General features: G+C 33.3%; 1 protein-coding gene across 1 annotated transcript; it reads right to left on the bottom strand.

The window, feature by feature from the left end:
• Positions 1–3,676: 3,676 nt before the first annotated feature.
• Positions 3,677–6,437, bottom strand: LOC117915872 (zinc finger protein WIP2-like). The gene is made up of 2 exons (XM_034831610.1): positions 5,440–6,437; positions 3,677–4,365 (listed from the first exon to the last, which is right to left on the bottom strand). Exons 1-2 carry the CDS (start codon positions 6,001–6,003, stop codon positions 3,925–3,927), a joined length of 1,005 nt encoding a protein of 334 aa, XP_034687501.1. The 5' UTR covers positions 6,004–6,437; the 3' UTR covers positions 3,677–3,924.
• Positions 6,438–19,663: the final 13,226 nt, after the last annotated feature.

The following is a 19,663-nucleotide window of genomic DNA, read 5'->3' as shown; positions in this document are numbered from 1 at the left end:
GGAATCACCTTTGTCTGCACATTATGACTAAATAAAACGACTCTCCACCCATTATCTGCTGGAAATTCTCAGGATTTTAATTATTATTGAGTCATTTTTAGTTATGCTGCCATTTTTCTGCAAAGACAATCCTTCCAGGATAGGTTTGTGCCTCTGCATATTGAAGAAAACAGATTGTAGTAATTCCATTTTGATGGAAATGCCTTAATGAGATATTCTATAAATGACTGTTACACTTCCTTAAGTCACTTCACTCCCTAAAACCACCTGCTAAACTTCTCTAAATACTTGAAGAAATAGTTTCTTTGAACAGACCTGATGTAAAGAGATGATCTTGACACTCATAAGGGTTTTTTCTTTAGAATGTGTTGACGTGATTTAAAGCATTGAAGAAGATAGTTAGCACTCATAGAAGGTGACTTGAGACATTATGAGAAGTTTATCATTTTCCCAGAAAACAAACAGCTCAATTAGAAAAGGGACAACACCATACAGTTGTGTGCAACATGCAATGTCATACAAAGGCATGAGAAACTGCATTTATGAAGTCGAGGAAATTTCATAGGCCCCATCTGCATATTTGAATTGAATCTTGTTGAATTGTCAATTGAAAGAAGGAATCTGGTTTCAATCAACCTTTTCCTTCCCTCACTGCAGTTCCTGGGAAATGTAAATTCCCAAACAAGTAAACACAAATCTCATAAAGAGATTCATGAGATTAAAGCTGTCTACTCCTATATCTCCTTAATATAGGAAAAAGCTAACCTTTTGATTGGATTCGTCAAAGTTAAATGAATGGGAATTGCTTGAGAGAGAGTCCTCACTCTCAAAAAGAAAGAAAAAGAACCAAAGTGCTGCATCATCTAAAGGAGAAAGATTGAAAACCCTAAAGTCCCTCCTCCCTAAAGCTTTATTGGCAAGAAAGCAACTTGTTAGATAAACCAACCCACCCATACACTCATTATTGGCACACCTTCAAATGATAAACCAATCCATCAAAATCCTAGTAAATCCAGACACCAAATCAAGAAATTTCAAAATTTGGGTTGCAACTTGGATGGATAGTAAGCTTAAAATATATGTCAAATCAAATCTAACATTGGGTTGCAAATTCTTAACTCATGCTAAGCTTGCAGGCAATTCAGATTCCTACCACCTCCCACAAAATTTCACAAGTTGTCAAATAAAAAAAGTTAAAATAAAATTTTTAATAAATAAATTCTCATTTCAAAGATATAAAATATAGACCATCTTATAAAATATATTATTAGTTAGTAATTTAATATAATGATAATTTTGAGCAAGTTTTTATATTTAAAAATATTTTAATATTTAAATAAATATGGTAAACATATAATAATGTGATGATTCAAGTTTCGACTGTCCCTACCTTCTATCATGATCAATAATAATATCAATAATTTTTTTTTTTATCAAATATTTCAAGTATTTATCTAATACAAAAATAAATATACCATTGCATGGTATTTTCATAAGTCTAATTTGTTTTATTATGCTCACTATATTTTTCCTTCTGGGAATCTTTGTCCACACTCCAAATTTAGAGGGTCTCTGGAAATCCAAAGCCTGACAACTTTTGAAGACAGTAAAATCTACGAAGCTAAGTATATGACACGGCTGATAACAAAGTCCAAAAGGATTTCTTATTGTCTCTTCTTTTCTTTCTTTTTCATTTTCAAAAAGCCAAAAGGTGTTCATGGGTCAAAAATTAGTGTTGCCCTTTAGCCTTTTCCTTTCCCTGTGGAACTTCTCTAAGTTGAACCCTAAATCTTAAGTGCTTTTACATCAAAATTAACGAGTGCTTGGCACCACCAACTTCCATATGATTTACCTAAATCTCAATCCCTCTTGAAATATTATAAGCCAAGTAAGATACAGTTGTTTGCACCCTCACTATAATCATTCTGAAATTGACTCTTAAAAAATTATTCAAGCAAGTAGGATACGGATGTTAGCACTTTCACTATACTTGTTTTAAAATGGATTCTTAGAAGCGTCATTCAAGCCAAGTAAGATACAGTTGTTCTTTATGTGATCGAATGTGATTCAATGACAGAGAACAAGATAATGACAGGTGTTCATCATTGGTATACTTAGTCTCCTTTGACAATGTTGGTTGGAGTAATTAACTTATTTAAGAAATGGTCATAATGCCTAGCAAAAGAACTTTGTGTTGGAAAAGAGATAAAAATAAATGAACAAAACATGGATTCATGGGAACGGATGACTTTTATGCGATGCTGAAACATAAATAATTGATGAATGGTTGAGAGAGAGGGTATGATCAATTAATTCTAAATGTCAAATGATCTAATCATGAATTAATTGAAACTGTTATTGCTATGATTAATTCCCTAAATGGTTGAACCACATGAACAGTCAGATAGACATCATTAGCTATGGAAAGAAAACGTAATCAATGCTATAGGGGATCATGAATGGTTGTGATGTAAGTGCATAGCAATTGAATTAAGCAAAAGTATATATATATATACGCTTAGTGGGGACTTGAACCCCTAAACTTTTCATGCATAAGGGTATAAATATTCAAGTTGATAATTACTCCATGTACATGGGTTTCACACTTTTCTACATGCAGTCACTATTGTATTTGCCTTGACAGCTTTGTTTTTTGCAGGCTATGGGGGGAGATGAGTCAGAGATCTACGCAGCTGATATGATTGTTTCTCCTTCCCATGTCTCAGTAAAAGTTAAGGGCTGATTCAAGAAAAGTTTATTGTGTATAGCAGACCTAACATGAGATTACATGTTTATAACTAATGGTATTGATAACGTGCGTATGGAAACAGTCTTTTCCCTTGAGTATGTACAGTAAATCCTTAGAGAGAGAGAGAGAGAGAGAGGAAAGAAAGAGGCAAGGTGGAGGTTGGAAATTAAAGCCTCTCAGTTCCTGTGGCTGTGCTCATTTGTGAGACACATATTGTGGCTTCCCTACAGTACAATACCCTGGGCTCATTTGTGAGACACACACTGTTGCTTCCCTACAGTACATACCCCGAATGTGTTGATTGATATGACATTTCAAGAACCCTGAACTCCTCTCTCTCTCTCTCTCTCTTTCTCTCTCTTCCGCTTCCTCCTAATCATTTGATTTGAATTTTTTTAATAGTGGATCTAAACATAGTATGTGTTCTGTCCATCAACCAAAAACTCACCACAAATAAACAAAGGCAAATGGTATCATATGCTCTCAAAAAGCTGGTGCATTCACAGGTCGAAAAGCCTCTCTGAACCTGCATCCGACCCAAAACATATTTGCCTCTCTTTTTCATTTCTGCCCGGAGATTCTATACCTAAATCCTTCAATACCCATTTGCAAAACTGCTGGAGCTACAGACCCTTACAAATTCAATTCCCATTCGACACACAAGTAGATATGCGTGTGTAATGGAAGCCTGTATTTTATGTTTATGTCACTGTGCATGGCGATAGGTAAATGGGAGAAATGTTAAAGGACTGCGTGCACAGTGGATCATCTCATTGAGTTGTTTAGCAATAAATGAAAACATATGGGTACAACAACTGTTTTGAGTATATTCATCATTGCATTGCTAACTACATGTCTACAACTGAACTGAGTGAGTGAGTGAGAGAGAGAGGTAGGGGAGGGAGAGAGTGATAGCAGCAAAATGGATTTACAGGAACTGGGGGTTTAATATTAACGTTATTTAATTCTCTCCAACAGTACTAGCTAGGAAGTTCTAATGAAGGGGAAAAAAAACAGTAGAGAAAAAGGAAGTAAATTAAAGAGATAGAACATGGATCAAAGGTAATCGTAGTGCCAACCGATTACACTTAACTAAGTAAACAACCCAATGTCAGCCCAAAATGAGAGATATAGCTAGGTAATTTACTTATAATATGGAGACAGCTGATTACATTTTAACTATGCAAGGATTCGTTGTCTTGCTCAATTTCAGATGCCGGTTCATCCTCTTCTTCGAAGCAGTCGATGCCATAAGCTGCATGGCCATGCCCAAATGCCTTGATATGATCTTTGAGGGACCTCTTGTGCTTGAAATCTGACCCACAAGCACAGTACCAAAGTTTCCCACAGTTCTTCTCGTGGGTTCTCCAGTCACCTCTCACAGCAAAGGCCTTACCACACTTCCTACACATGAAAGGCTTGATTCCATGCTTTCTCTTGTAATGTGTCTGAAGGGTTCTGAAGTCTTTGAGTGGTCTTGATCTTGGATGATCGATGTTGTTCCTGCACCCGGGTGCACAGCAAAAGCATGGGAGTTTAAGCATGGCCGTTGGCTGTGTTCCCCTCAGAGACTCTGGCCCTTTTCTATACTGAGATCCATGCCCCCACATATGCATCTACAGCATGAGGTATTTTGAAGGCAAGTTAAATTAGTCTCATACAAAACCAAAACCATACATTCAATTATATATGAAACTTTGAGTTGGTAACTGGGGACAAAAAAAAAGCATACCATCCAATGAATTTAAGTAGGGCATGCACACAAGACTCAATGTCTTGGCATTTTATGTAGTAAGAGTATATCATGTGGTTTTCAAGGCAGTTATAGACAAAGGGGATTTTACTCAACTGTATGGCAAGAAAACAGTGCTATTGATAGTTTAGAAGTTTGGGAGGTTTCTGCATGTATGGTGAATGGAAAGTTCTCTACAGAAAAACTGAGTCTGAATTAGCTTCTGTTGAGAGTGTTTACCAAGCCAAAAACCATTTTGTAATTGGGGTGAGGATAAACAACACATTTTGGGTTTGATCTTCTCAACTGGCACATTGTTCTCTCCATATGGTCTTAACAGAAAAAAGAAGACTACAAACTGATGATTAGGTGAGGAACTGTGAGATTTCTTGAATATTCATGGAGAGAGAAGCATGACTATGTCTGGGGTTTTCACTCTATGAGGTTGTTTAATCTCCAGATTTTGCATTTGGATTGATAAATTAATTTCGGTTGCTTGAGGAAGATCATCTGAGCCCTGGAAGACCTGGGAAATTTTTCAGTTTTACATACCTGCCAATGCGTAGAAACACAAACTTCAAGGAAAAGCACAATGCATGAGTAGTTCAATCACATAAAGAGAGTCGCTGATCTTTGGTCTGTGTTGGACCAGGTAGATTTATTCTTTTTATTCAAATCCCAAAACCCACGAATCATGCAAAAAGCTAGAAGGAGGGGAAACAAAAGAAAGATAAAAGAGAGAAGAAAAATAAATAAAGTGGAAAAAAGAAAAAGGAAAACCCTAACGATCCATATACGATCTCAGTGGCAAATAAAAGTGAAAGATTGAAATCCAGCTAGAAAAGAAGTATGCAAACAAAGATAGTAATGGGGTTTCTTTCTCTTTTCTACAAAATCAAAAGGATCAAAAACAGAAAGGGAAGTTTTTTAAGCAATGGGTTAATTTCATTAAACATACCTGCATGTTGTTGTATCTGTTGAAGGTCTTAAAGCAAAGAGGACAAGCAAACTGAGTAGGACCAATCAGAATCTGAGAAGGCGTTGGGATCCAATACTGACCCTTGATGAGAGTACTGCCTGTGGAAGAATACCCAGACGCAACAGTGACTTCTTCCTTGTCTTCTGTCTCTGAAGAGGAGAGCCTTGAGATGAGATCCGTAGAACTAGGACTTGGAAGCCCTAAATGTAGAGCTACTGTCACAGTTTCATCATCAGCAGAGCTGGATAAGGTGGTCTCTTCCTTCCCCTTGTTCATGTCCACTTCCATGGCAGTATTGCAGGAGGACTCTTGTTCATCATACCTTGTTGGGCCTAAACTGAGGAGGGGAAGAGCTTCTCTGAGAGGGGGAGAGGGGGGTGAGTAATGATAGTTGTTGGTGTTGAAGTTATTGTAGTACAATTTGTTGAAGTCATACCGAGGAGAACACAAAGATTGATCGGAAGAAGAAGGGGAAGAAGAGATGTGATAAAGAGGATTGAGGTTGAACCATCCATTGGAGTAATTGGAGTAGGGATCGGTCATGATGGAAGTTGAGAAGAAAGAATAGTTTGGTAGATGGGTTCCTATTATAGAGAGAGAGAGAGAGAGAGAGAGAGAGAGAGAGAGAGAGAGAAACAAAAAAAAATAAAGGTCTCTAGATCTTTGAAGAATTGCAAGGCTTAAAGCTTAGAAAAAAAATAAAAAATAAACAAAATCAACGTTGATAAAGTAGACCGAATTGAGTAAAAAAAAGGAGACAAGAAATCACTAGGGAAGCTTGGAAAAACAATAGAGAAAATATGCCAAAGAAGAGAGATTTTGAGGGTGAGAGATCAGAATAAGATAATCTTGGGACTTGAAAGAACAAGCTCCTTATTGAACAGTGTGTGTGAAAAGATTAAAAAAAATCCACCAACCCAAGCAAAGAGAAGATAAGAATAGCAAGGAGAAAAGGCCAAAGACAAGACCAGGAATTAGGGTTGGAGGTTGTCTCCTATCCTGAATAATCTCATGTTACACAAGCTAAAGAGAAAGAGAGTCCTTTCTTTGTTTTCTTTTTGTACTAGTACAACCATACATACATACACGAGGAGAACAATCTTTTGTTATATATATTAGACTTGTAGTTTTCTCTTCCTCGGGAAACAAATAGTTTCATCCTTCCCGGCATTTGCTTCGGTGGGCGCACCCTGGTCGACTGGGCTCAGTACTAGCTGAGCCTCTGTCCCAAAACCTCCTGTTCAACCGTCTTACATGCACATCAAAGTCAGCTTCACTGTTCTACCTCTTTACATGCACATCAAGTTTACTGTTCTCTCTCTCTCTCTCTCTCTGTGGCTTGGACTTGTGGTTCCAACACCTCAACCCCACCTGGGATTTTAATTCATTTCTACTGCAACATTTGTAGTCTGCTACACCGGACAAGCCCTTACTTTGAACTAACACTCCCCCGTAAAGATGTGTAATAGAAAATATATTGCCATACACCCTTATATTGTTTTACTTGCGTACTATAATCATTGCTTTCCTTCCGTTGCGTCTCTTTCTATTGACAATTTAAATTAAACAACAAGAATGTAATTCCAATTCGTTACTGATTAATCGCTTTCGGATCCATGGGTTTATTTTTATCTTATTCACAAATTCCCGGGTAGGCGATGTAACATGTCAAGGGATTTGGATTGGTGATTTGAGTTATATAACTCAATTGTTGAACCATCCACATCATCTCTCTCTTTCTGTCAGTTGTCCATTTGGGAAATTAACCCAAGCTTGAAGGCAAGAAAATGCTAAGCTGAGAAGCTGGATAAGTTGATGGGCAATGGGCAAGAAGGCTATAGTGATGTACTGCCTATACAGCTGGTTCTTTGGAAGCTTTTAGAGGTGAAGAGAGAAGCAAATACTATGGGGTGAATTTTTACTAGAAGACAAAGTACATGGTAACATTAATACTGGGGAAACATCTTGCTGCAGCCACTGACCAGTATGGGCTGCCCACCCTAGATCCTCCTTTTTGAGAGAGAGAGAGAGAGAGAGAGAGAGAGAGAGAGGAGGGGGGGAGAGAGAGAGAGTGTGGGACCTTCGTTTATACATATATATGTATATCAGGGCATGAAAATTTGGGAAGGGATGATGAGGGTGTGTATGCTATAAGAAGAAATAGAAACTTGAGGGGCAAAGCATGGGGACAATATGAATGTTTTGGCATGTTCATTACGAAATTGTAAGAGAGACAATAACTGTGTCCATTAAATTAATTTAGCTTTAAATACACACGTATACATACACTGTAGTATACATCAGCTTTATTAATTAAGTTGATCGTCATCTGATAGGAGCTGAAGAATTTATTGAATTTCTGAGATAAATTGTACCCCCATGCCTACCAAAGACTGAACTGAACGCCATTTTTCCAGCTGCAACCGCCATAATTCTCTGACTTCTCTTGTTGATGATCCTACCCACTTTTAATTTGCTAAGCCGAACACATCCACAAAACCCCAGCATAAAGCACTTGCTAAACTGAAACACAGCCCCATACTAGACCATAATAACTCTCTCTCTCTCTCTCTCTTTCTATATATATATTATATATATATACATGCCAACAACAAATGCTTCACTGTATATATAATACATGGCCTTTTGTTTGGATGGAGGGGTACGTAACAACAGCTTCCTCTTATTGACAAGGCCAACTCCAATGGGGCAATGGGCAGGGTACTTGGTAGGTTTTGGGTTCGCCACCGACACAAGCTATGCAAACATTTCAAAATTCCATCGATCCACCGCCTCACCCTTTCTCAAGAATCTTTGCCTAAAATCATGTTCATATCCGCATTAGGGGGAGAGGGTCCATTGCATGTCACTTCCCAAAATCAGATATCTGAAGGGACTTTTAGGCACCGTTCATGACAGATCCCCCATCTTGATGTACTTTGTATAAGGATTATTATTACATGACATGTCACTATATTTGTACACAGACAGTTGGAAAACTATACAAAAATAATAATAATTTATTTATATATAGCAGTGAGGATAGATAAATTAATAAAAGAAATTTGAATTATGTGTTTATTTTTTTACTTAATTCTAAATAAAATTTTAATATTTAATAGTGTTAAATATTAAATTGTTTGTTTTTGTAGTATTTTATTTTCATTAAGTATTAAAAAGGAAAGAAAAATCAATATGTTATTTTTTTCTATTTAGAAAAAGTTATATATCTTGATTTTTTTCTGTTTAATAAAAAATTTATAATAAGTTATAAAAAAAATAGAAAAACAAACGACCTAAATTTTAAAAATAAATTGTAAACAAGTTATATTTACTATGGAACTAACTTTTTAGATAAATACTTGACGGTTTGTCCATGTTATATATATGGGCACATCTCTCCTCGTCATTGCCCATTCTTTTTCTTGCCTCGAAGTCAACATTTCACCTATTCTTTTTCTTAATAGAAATTTGGAAGGATCCACCTATTTTTCTTTGAACTTCACCCAATTACTTTTTTTTTTTTGGTCAAAATCTTTTGGTGATATGTTGCTCTGATTTCATAAATAAATAAATAAATTGATATATTTACCAAAATCTTTTGATAATTTTTGTCCTTTAAAAAATTTCTTTAGTCCAAGAAATATTTTACCTTTTTATTCGTGCATGCAGCAAAATAATGCAAAACGTTATTGAAAATTGGGGTGATTATTTTTTTTCTTTCCTTTCATTATGTACAGTAAAATTTAACCTTTTATAATATATTATATTTATTAAGAAAGATTCCTCACCAACTCATATTTGGAAAGAATCCCAACCCGCTCACACCACTAAGTCAGTGGAATCTCACTCCTTAATCTTAGCTCAACCAAATATTCTTCCATGATTTACGATCATGTTGTTGTTAAGTTGACTATACATTTCTGTAACATTTTCTATAGTTTAGACTAGATAATTCTCCTTGATCATTTTTGTAACCTCTCTTCAAAGAAATAATATAACAAAAACCATTCTTCATATGGTGTGAGAGCTATTTCAACTCTCTTTGAATTTTGATCTATCATGGCTAACCTTCCTATCACTAATATTTCAAACTCATTAGACTTAGATATGTCTACCTTCATAGCCAATGTTTCAACCTCTGTTTTTAGCTCCTCAACTAATCTTATTTCCACCAATGCCAATGCCCTACTTCCCTTAAAGTTAACTGCTCATAATTATCCCTCATGGCATGCCCAGTTTTATGCACTATTGTTTGGTTATAATCTTTTAGGATACGTAAATGGTTCTTTGCCATGTCCCTCTATTTCTAAGATTGCTGCTCATTCCCTCTGTTTACGCTAAGATCGACTTATTTTTCATGTCATCTTTGCCTTACTTTCAAAATCTATCATGCCACTTATTGCCTCAGCTAAAACCTCCCATGAAGCATGGTTAAAATTAACCAAACTTTATGCTAGTCGTTCCCAGAGTTGTATCCTTCATCTCAAAAGAAAGCTTTCTTCAACCACTCGTGGAGACAAATTTATCTTAGATTTTTGCAAACACTCAAAAGCCTATATGATCAACTTACCTTCTATCATGTTGCCCCTAATGAAGAAGATTTGGTTGTACATGCTCTGAATGGACTTGGGAAAGAATATAAGGAAATTGTGGTTACCATTTGATCCAGAGGAACATCCATCTCTTTTGAAGAACTTCATGATCAACTAGTGAATCATGAGGAGTTTATGCAATAAGACTCCCCTAATCTTGAATTGGTTCCTATATTTGCAAACTTCACTCGCAAATAGTCCCATACTAGAAATTTCTCTATTGTTTCTTTCTATTCCGTTGAAAAACCAAACTCCCACCCATTCTATCTTCCCACTCAACACTCAAAACCAAAGCAACCAAACCTAAGTCATGTCATTTGCTAATATTGTGAGAAACATGAACACACAATCAAGCGTTGTTTCAAGCTCTTCTCTTATCTCCGCCATGTCCATGCCACAGCCAACAACACTATACCACGCTCTATCAATCACTATTCTTGGCTTGTTGACTCAAGTGTCTCACACCATGTCACTATTAATTTAAGCAATTTAGTAATACATTTTTGTAGGATCTCAGGCGCTACCAACTCTCCTTAAAGCAATTGCTTTCATGAAATGCGCATACCTTAACCTTATAGTGCATTCACCCAAGCGCTCATGGAATTCGAACATGTGGGGAATTGATGGACGTGCTCAACTCTCTAACAAACCCCAACGACACCCCTGGGGTTCAAACCCGTGATCTCAGCTCTAATACCACTTGTAGGATCTCATGTGTTACCAACTCTTCTAAAAGTAATTGCTGTCAAGAAATGCGCATACCTTAACCTTATAGTACATTTACCTAAATACCCATGACATTCGAACACATGAGGAGTTGATGGGCGCGACTAACCCTCTGATCTGCCAACAATTTTGAATATGTAGGTCCTGATAATATCATTCTTGGTGATGGTAAAGGTCTCTTAATAACACACACTAGTTGTGTTAAACTCTTCATTCACTATTCTCCTTAAAAATGTTATTTGTGTCCCATTAATGTAACGTAATTTAATTTCTATTTCCAAATTTTGTCACTCTCATGATGCTTCAATTGAATTTTTTTCTTTCTATTTTCAAGTAAATGATCTTCGCATGGGGGTATCACTGCTACAAGGGTAGAATAAATATGGTGTTTATGAATGGCCACAACCTACATTTGCTCTTGGACATTCATTTCCTACTCTTGTCACCCTTAAAGCATCTTCTCATGCTTGGCATCAATGATTGGACCATTTCTTTACCAAAATTCTTCAACATGTCATTACTTCTCATAAGCTCCGTTATTCCTCGTCTTTCAATTTCTCGTGTAATTCTTGTTTTTGCAATAAAAGTCATCCACTTCTTTTAATGTTTCTTCTCTCACTAGTCATCATCCTTTAGATCTCATTTTTAATGATGTGTGGGGACTTTCTCATGTTTAATCTCATGATGGCTTTCTTTACCATGTCATTTTTGTGGACCATTTTACTAAATGCATTTGGCTATATCCAATGTGCAAAAAATATGATGTCTCTAAAAATTTTCTTCACTTCAAACTTGTGGAGAAATTTTTTTTTTAAAACATCCCATTGTCTCTATATATTCAGATAGGGCTAGTGAATACTACAAACTCAAAAGGCTTTTTGAATTTTAAGGAATTCAACATCTACTCACCTCTCTTTACACACAACAACACAATGCAATCTCTGAAATATGTCATAGATATATTGTTGAAACAAGATTAACCTTACTTGATCATGCCTCTTTACCTCAACATCTTTTGTCTCATGCATTTCAAATTGTGACAGATTTAATAAATCACCTCCTTACTACAATTTTGGGTCTCCATTTGAAAAACTTTTTCTATTTTCCCAAACAACAAAATAAATGTGTCTTTGGTTGTCTCTTCTACCCTTGGTTAAAACCATACTTCTCACTCACAAACTTGACCCCAAATTTCATCTTTGTGTTTTTCTTGGTCACAAACTTGACCCTCATACTCAAAATATCTTTATCTCTCAACATATGTAGTTCGTTGAAACTTCCTTTCCTTTTTCCACTCTTTAAGCTACTCTTCCTCGTGTGACTCAAGACTATCTCTCCACTTAATATAATTTTTGTGATTAGCCTCTTCAATTTTTTTTTTTTTTTTTTTTTGTCATCTCAAGCCTTGTCCTTACTAGGTGTGGATCCAGTTGTGTGCCCTAATTAACATCATCAACGTCCTTTATAGTCATGTGCAACACCGAGAAAAGGCATTGCCCTTTTTCTTTCCTCTTTACACTTTCCTTCCCATCACACTTCATCATCTTTCATTCATTTCCCTTATTCTAACTTACCTCAAGTTCCCCCATCTACTAAACTCTTTCACCCACCTTCTCAACCTACCCAAGCTTCCAACCCACTGGGTCCAAATTAAATAATTAGCCTATTAGACTCCACTTAATTAATTAGCTCAATCCAAATAAACCATTCATAAGCCCTTCCATAATCTTACATGTTTACCAAAATAAGGAACTTGAATATCCCTTAATAACTGTGCTAACAAAGAATATGAGCTCAAGCAAAAGTCATTGGGACCCACAAGAAAATACTAATTTCCTCAAAATTCAATTTTAAAATTGACTTAACATCCTACTACAAATGGTCAATTATACTCTAATCTTATGATATTAGAACAATATATAAACTTTGGTCCATGACCTACTATCCAGTACTACATGCAAACTTCTTATAAACTGGTATTCATAATCTAATGAAATAGATGTTATCAACCTCTCAAGATTACCTTTTCAATTCTTAAGTCTTAAATCCTCTTATTATGTATCCAATTGACATAGTCTAGCTCTTTCATAGTATATATTAAATTATAGTTAAAAATTTATTACGATAATAGATTTTTCGATCACATGTCCTTAGGATCACCCAAAATGACACATTGTCTCAAACTCATGAGATATCATGGTATTATATTGAAAATACTTATCGTCACATGTCTTAATCAACAATGACTCAATTTATAGGGAATATATAACCATATTAAGGTTTCACACATGTGTCAAAGTCATTGAAGACCTCAGCACTATATCAATATTTTCTCAAGATTGAGAGCTCACAATGTATAATAACTAGATAAATCATAACTACTTGATAGTTAACGATACGATTAATTATAGGTCCTATTTAATGTATAATCATATATAATAACACACTTACCATGAGAAAAATTATCCTAATGACTAAGATAAGTTATTCCTCCAATTATGGGGTAGTGCACTACAATCATTAATGAATTGTCCAAATTTATAAACCGGATATGAACTACTTATCATCTTGCAAGGAACTCATAACTTAGATTTTTTGTATAACTTATAATATAATTAAGTCAAGTATAATGTAAGTAATATAATCGTAAATACTCAAACATTGATTAATGCAATTAGGATAAAAAAATGGAAACAGAAATCATGATAAATAAATTTATTAATGAAAATTTATTCTATCACATCATATAATGTTTTTATAGGTTTATCCCAACAATTTTCACCACTCTAAATGCGATAAGACTTCACTGGCCGCAAACAATGCAGGGGGACACAAGCCACCAAGACAAAACCCAATATTGGTTGGTTGTGAAGATGATCTGAGTTGGCCAATTGCATTAATACATCAAGGACATTGGGTTTCCCAATCATGGTGGTGCCCTTGCTCAACATGAACCAACATCGTGCATGCCCATCAATACTCGCGTAGTTATCAACATAATAGTCGGTGGCCCTAACTCCTAAAGAAAACTCCGGGGCATTGCCAAATGATTTAAATATTCCCACATGAAGCACATTTTTTAGAACAAATCTAGGGAAGATAAAATGCGTACATGATTAATTGTAAAATACCATGAAATAGAATTATTTAATATGTGAACTTACAATATAAAGTTACAAGCTCCAAGGAGATCAGAAAGACTAATTGTAAAGAAACAAAGAAAACAAGCATTTTCCAAGACACCACGAGTGTGTTAATCTACAATATTATCTCATGTTCTTATATTTCCAAACATCTTCATCCCCACCCGGTTTCCCAAATCTCACCTGCATTAAAGCTTTTTAATTCACCTTCTTAGAATTTCCTTTATTTTTTATTTTTTTTATTTTTTGGGATTGGTGTCTTCTCCAATTCATTAAAGGGCTTATCTTTATGTACTTTTTTATTTTTATTTTTTAATTTTTTGGTTCGTATTAAGATCATTAAATTAAATTATACAATTGGCATATGATTCGGTTCTCTAATTTGCATGTTTATTCTTTTATAAGGGTTGATAATGGGACGAGTTGGCACCGTCTTTTTTGACCCTAATTTTTAAAGCAAGTGCCTAATCTCTTTCAAGAGCCTCGAGTAATTATCCATATGTTTCTAAATCATAGTATTCAATCTTATTTTCTCTTCCAAATTCAAGGTCAATTTGAGCATACCAGATTAGATCATAATAAACCCTACTATTAGCATTGTGTTCAAGTTTCAATATCAATTGTTAGATTTTAATATACAATTTAAATTCATGATGTTTTTTTGTATCTTTTTTATGTTTTTCATACTTTTGATCATATTTTTATAGTTTAATCATATTATTTTCCGGGTCACATTATTAGTATATTTTTAGCCATATTGTGTTATTCTACTCGTATTCTTATAACACACGTGAAAATATGTCATGATAAGAATGGGTATGACATTGAGCTCCAAATCTTAAACATTAATTAAATTTAAATTATTAAATAAAGATATAGAAAAATGAAACTTATACATAAAAAAAAAGTGAGAAAAATATACAAATAAATTAAACCTAGATATAAATAAAACAATAAAACCATTATAAGATATAATTAAAGCAAAAATCTTTTATAATAATGATAATTTATTATTAATGTACTTTTAGATGCTAAAAAAGGTGTTCCTTACATATTCCCGATCAAACTTATGTATACTCAAGTTTTATCTTATTAGTTTGTATCTTGATCTTATTTATTTATACTTAATCTTATTTATTTATATATAATCTTATTTATTTACAACTTAATATTATATATTTATACCCTTATATAATAACCTATATTATTTTACAATATTCCTTCAAAAATTCATATTGCATTTTCTCCAAATAGGGAATGCATTCCTAGAAGGAAATTTTTCCTTGATATAATATATGAATATTTAGTATCAAAGTATTGATCCTGCCTTCATATCCATCACAACAAGGTATGCAAGGATGCTTTTGCAAAGTTTTAATAAAAATAGCCCTCCAAAAAAAAAAAAAGAAAAAATCTCAATTTACATTATTTAAAAAAAAAAATTTTAATAATATTTCTAAAAGTATTTCGTATTTAGATTTTTATTTTTTATTTCCAAAAAGAATTAGTTCCGTGGCAATCTCAATTTTGTGTGTAATAATGAATATATATATATATATATAAAGAGCCATGCACGCGAAGGGCTTGCTTTTTTTTTTCTTTTTTTTTTTTGCAGTAAGGCACGTGTGGGGATGTCAGAGGGGAGGAGGAAGAAGATATTTGTATTGATGGAGAGTGTACTGTAATCATTGGTATCTGCTGTTCACAAAAACCCTTTTTTTCACTCAATTTTTAACTTTATTTCAAATATAATTAAAATTATTTTAAAAAATTATATATTTTAAAATTATTTAATATTTATATAAAAAAATTTAAATAAATAAATTAAATTAAATTAATGTATAAAAATGATTTATAAATTTTAAATTTAATTTTCCTTTTTTCTTTCTTTTTTTTTTTCTTTACATTCTCCTTCAAATTTTTCCAATAAGCTAAGCTCGTAAAAGCCATAAAAGTAATGAGATGAAAGAGAAGCACTACGACCCTTCACGTGCTGGTTTAGAGCCCGGTCCCTACTATTGTTTATGGTACCATGTGCATGTCACATTTTTTTCTTTCTTTTTTTTTTTATTTAAAATCAAATGATGACTTTCCAAGAGTCTTAAAAAAAAACAAATCTCTCCATGTTTGGAGACTAAGGTAGGGATTCACATTTTTTTTTAATATAATATAATTTGATAGCTATTCCTTGAAACTATGATTTAAAATAGTCTATTTTAATTTTTTATTTATTAAATTAATAAGATCATTTATGATTTTTGTAGAAACTAAAAGTCATAGTTTCTAAATTTATGGTTAAGTTATAATTTCAAGATAGGAGTTTTAAATTTATATTGAGACTCTAATTTTATTTACTAACTTTAAATAATTTTGTACTAAAAATCTCTATTCATTTTTTCCCATGATGTAAATTAACGTTCTCAGGTTACCTTTTAAGATGACAAAGATATCTCAATTAATTGTTTCACTAATTCATTTTTTTCATCTCAAATCGTGAATGAAAATATTAATATAAGAATCATTCTTTTTTTACAATACAAAAGTTTTGATCTTCATTTTCACGAAGAAAACAAGGAAAAAAACCTTTAAGAGAAAGGACTTTGGTTTTTTCAGAAAGAAGCATGTATTCTTTCTTTCTTTTTTTTTAAGAGAGAAAAAAACATATTCTCTTCTTTCTAGTTTTTTAGGAGGAGACGATTCTCATGAAGATTTTTTATTTTAATAGTGGCAATTTTTAGTTAGTTTTAAAACTTTTTGAAATTGCTCCCCTATTTTCTCATTATTGGGTCGAGTGCGATCAACCCACTTGGGCACCTAAACCAACTCTAACACCTCTTCTACCAAAAATAAAACTTTTTAAAGTAATGTTCACGTTCTCCTCCTAAATTAAGATGGTGTTTCTTTTTTAAAACTTTTTACTTAAAGTAATTTACTTTCATATTTTAAATTTTTTATTTTTTTTATTTTTTTGTTAATTTATTACTTATTTCTAAAAAAATTATTAAACAGAAAAACTCAAAATATTTTATTTTTAAATACTAAAAATAATCTATTGATTTTTATTTATTTCATAATACTTAATAAAAATAAAATATAAAAAATAAACGATTCATTAAGAATTATTTAGTTTTAAGTTTTATTTAAAATTAAGTAAAAAAAAAAACAAACACCACCGAGTTTTTCATTTTCTTTCCTATTTCTTTTCCTTATTTACCTATTTTCCATATGAAATATTATAGTTAGGATAAAATATGATTTATCAATTATCATTTCAACACTTAAACCCTTTTGCATTTTGTTTCTATCCATTAAAGAATGAAAGACCATGGAGAGAACAAAAGAATATTTAAACCAAAAATTTCCTGATATAATGTGTTGTATCTTTCATCATCCACATGGGTATGGATTGTTCCATTTTTGGGACAAGGAGCTTAACTAAAGTCGGTGAAGTGGAGACAAAGTAGGAAGATGGGAGGAAACTATTCCTTTATTTATTATTATTAATTATTATAATTATTGAAATGCTTGTCACTTTCTGATTTTATTGACTTATGTGGAAGTGGAACCTCCATATAGCCATATAGGCTGGTGGTTGGCCCTTTAGTTTTTTCTTTTCTTTTCTCCACCTAGTGTACTAGGATTAGATTAGGCTTCCTTTTGGCACTCATACAAATTTTAATTCTTAATTCCTATATACCTTTAAATAATTTATTATATTAATATTGAAATCAACCTCTAGAAAGAAGATTTCTTTCTATATAAAAATTTAAATTAAATTTAAAAAAAAAATCATGTATATTATTGTTAAAAATATCCATCAAACTAATCGTATAGGGCTCACTTTGTTATATTTTTTCTATTTTTTTTCGTGTTAAAATCAACTACTAAATAATTATTTTTTTCATGTTTAAACCTTTTTTCACCGTACCCTTAAAACTCTTCACGTCACATGCAACAACCAGTAATAAATTCAAAATATCATTAATGACAAAATTTAAAGTCAATACCATATGTTATGAGACTACATTTTCCGATGTTCATCATGACCAATTGAATTACCCTATGGATAACCACGGTTGATAATTATAGTTTTAGGCTTAAGGTTAATTATGATTTTAATTTTATAGTTAAAATCATAATCATCCACTGTGATTTTGATATGAAAAAAATAAAATATATATATATAGAAAGGACACACTGGTTTGATGAATCTTTTTTAAAACCATTGTACATTGGGAATTTTTCTTTCAGAAAAGAGCTACTTTGATTGCAAACTCTAATTGCCCAGCAAACTGTGGAGAAGTAGAAGCAGGAACACCGACAAAGGAGAAGTTTTGATACAAGGATGGTTTAGATTGGTGAAGAGGACGTGGTGGTTGTTGTTGGTAGAAAACTCCAAAAATGTACGAAAGGCATTCCAAAGATAGTGACACAAAAGACCCATACACACCCCCCACACACATTCTACTTTCAAACTTTCAACCACCCATCCCTCCGCGTAACAATAATCACAACCCTACATTTCAAAATTCAATGCTAATTGCTAATCATTCTACCAGCTTAATGCCACACAATTTTAACCCGAAACCGAAACGTATTTTTTATTTCAATAGATAAATTTTTGTCTTTATCGAAACTTGAACTGGAACCTCTCACAAACCCTCTCCCCAACCCTTTATTATTTGAGTCGAGCCTCAAATGGGTGTCTTTAACTCGAAAAATTATAAGATGGAAATGAACAAAGAGCAACATACAGATGGAAAATGCTATTTGACAAGAAGGGAATATTTTCGTTTTATACTTCCCTCGAAGACAATCATCTAATATGGTCAGGCAAACAAGCAAGAGAAGAAGAAGAAGAAAAAAAAGGAAATATCTTACAAGGATTAAATATGCATAAATTTATAACTAATTTTAATTACATTTGAATTTTCTTCCATACTTTTTATAACAAACCTCAATCGAAACAAAGTTAAATCAATCAATTGAGACAAAGTTAAAACTGAGCACAGTAACTTGAACATGAAAAGAAATGAAACTTGATGGCATTAGCAATAAATCAGCCTGGTGACTCGAAGCCCATCCATGTCCATTGGCAGAGCTAACTCGGAACCCCACAAAGTTACATCTAATCATTTTGGTCTCACTCAGCTTTATCTTTTATTTTCCTCCTCCCATTTTCTCTCCCTCTCCCTTTTCCCTATCCACAGCCCCCACAAAACCCCAAGGAAATCTAGTTAAATCTGTCAAATTTTCTTGGTACTACCAGCAACCCCACCAGTACAATTGTTGGAAGTTTTATAAAGAAGGTTCAATAGCAGCTATTGGAGACCCCCTAGACAGCATTGTCATACAATCTGTGGACACAAAAGCATGTCAAATTCAATCACAGTTCCCCCAAGTATGGATTTGGAAAAGAAGAATTGAGAAAATAAAGCAGAGGAAAAGGTAACAACTTGTTAAATTATGTCTGGCAGAAAAGAAAATGAGGTATTTGTTCATCGAAACATTTTCCAAAAGTAAATAATGGTAGATCCTTTTGTAGCTATCCAAAAGAATTGGCTAGACATGAACAGAGATGTGAATGATGTTGACACATATCTGACACACCAACAGCAACTGGAGATAAGTGTCCTACATTGGGCTTGAACCAAAGATCACTAAAAGAGCAATTGTTTAAAGATTTTTCACAACTGTACTAGGATACCACTCTCTTTTTTCAAGCCAGTGGTGCATATA

The sequence above is a fragment of the Vitis riparia genome, chromosome 6 (assembly GCF_004353265.1).
Source record: "Vitis riparia cultivar Riparia Gloire de Montpellier isolate 1030 chromosome 6, EGFV_Vit.rip_1.0, whole genome shotgun sequence".
Lineage (NCBI taxonomy): Eukaryota > Viridiplantae > Streptophyta > Magnoliopsida > Vitales > Vitaceae > Vitis > Vitis riparia.
This window is presented reverse-complemented; position numbering and strand designations above follow the sequence as displayed.

Coding starts and splice junctions, on each gene's coding strand:
- LOC117915872 (XM_034831610.1), bottom strand. CDS start 6,003: ATGACCGATCCCTACTCCAATTACTCCAATGGATGGTTCAACCTCAAT. Junction 4,366..5,439: donor ACAGATACAACAACATGCAG/GTATGTTTAATG, acceptor CTCATGCTGTAG/ATGCATATGTGGGGGCATGG.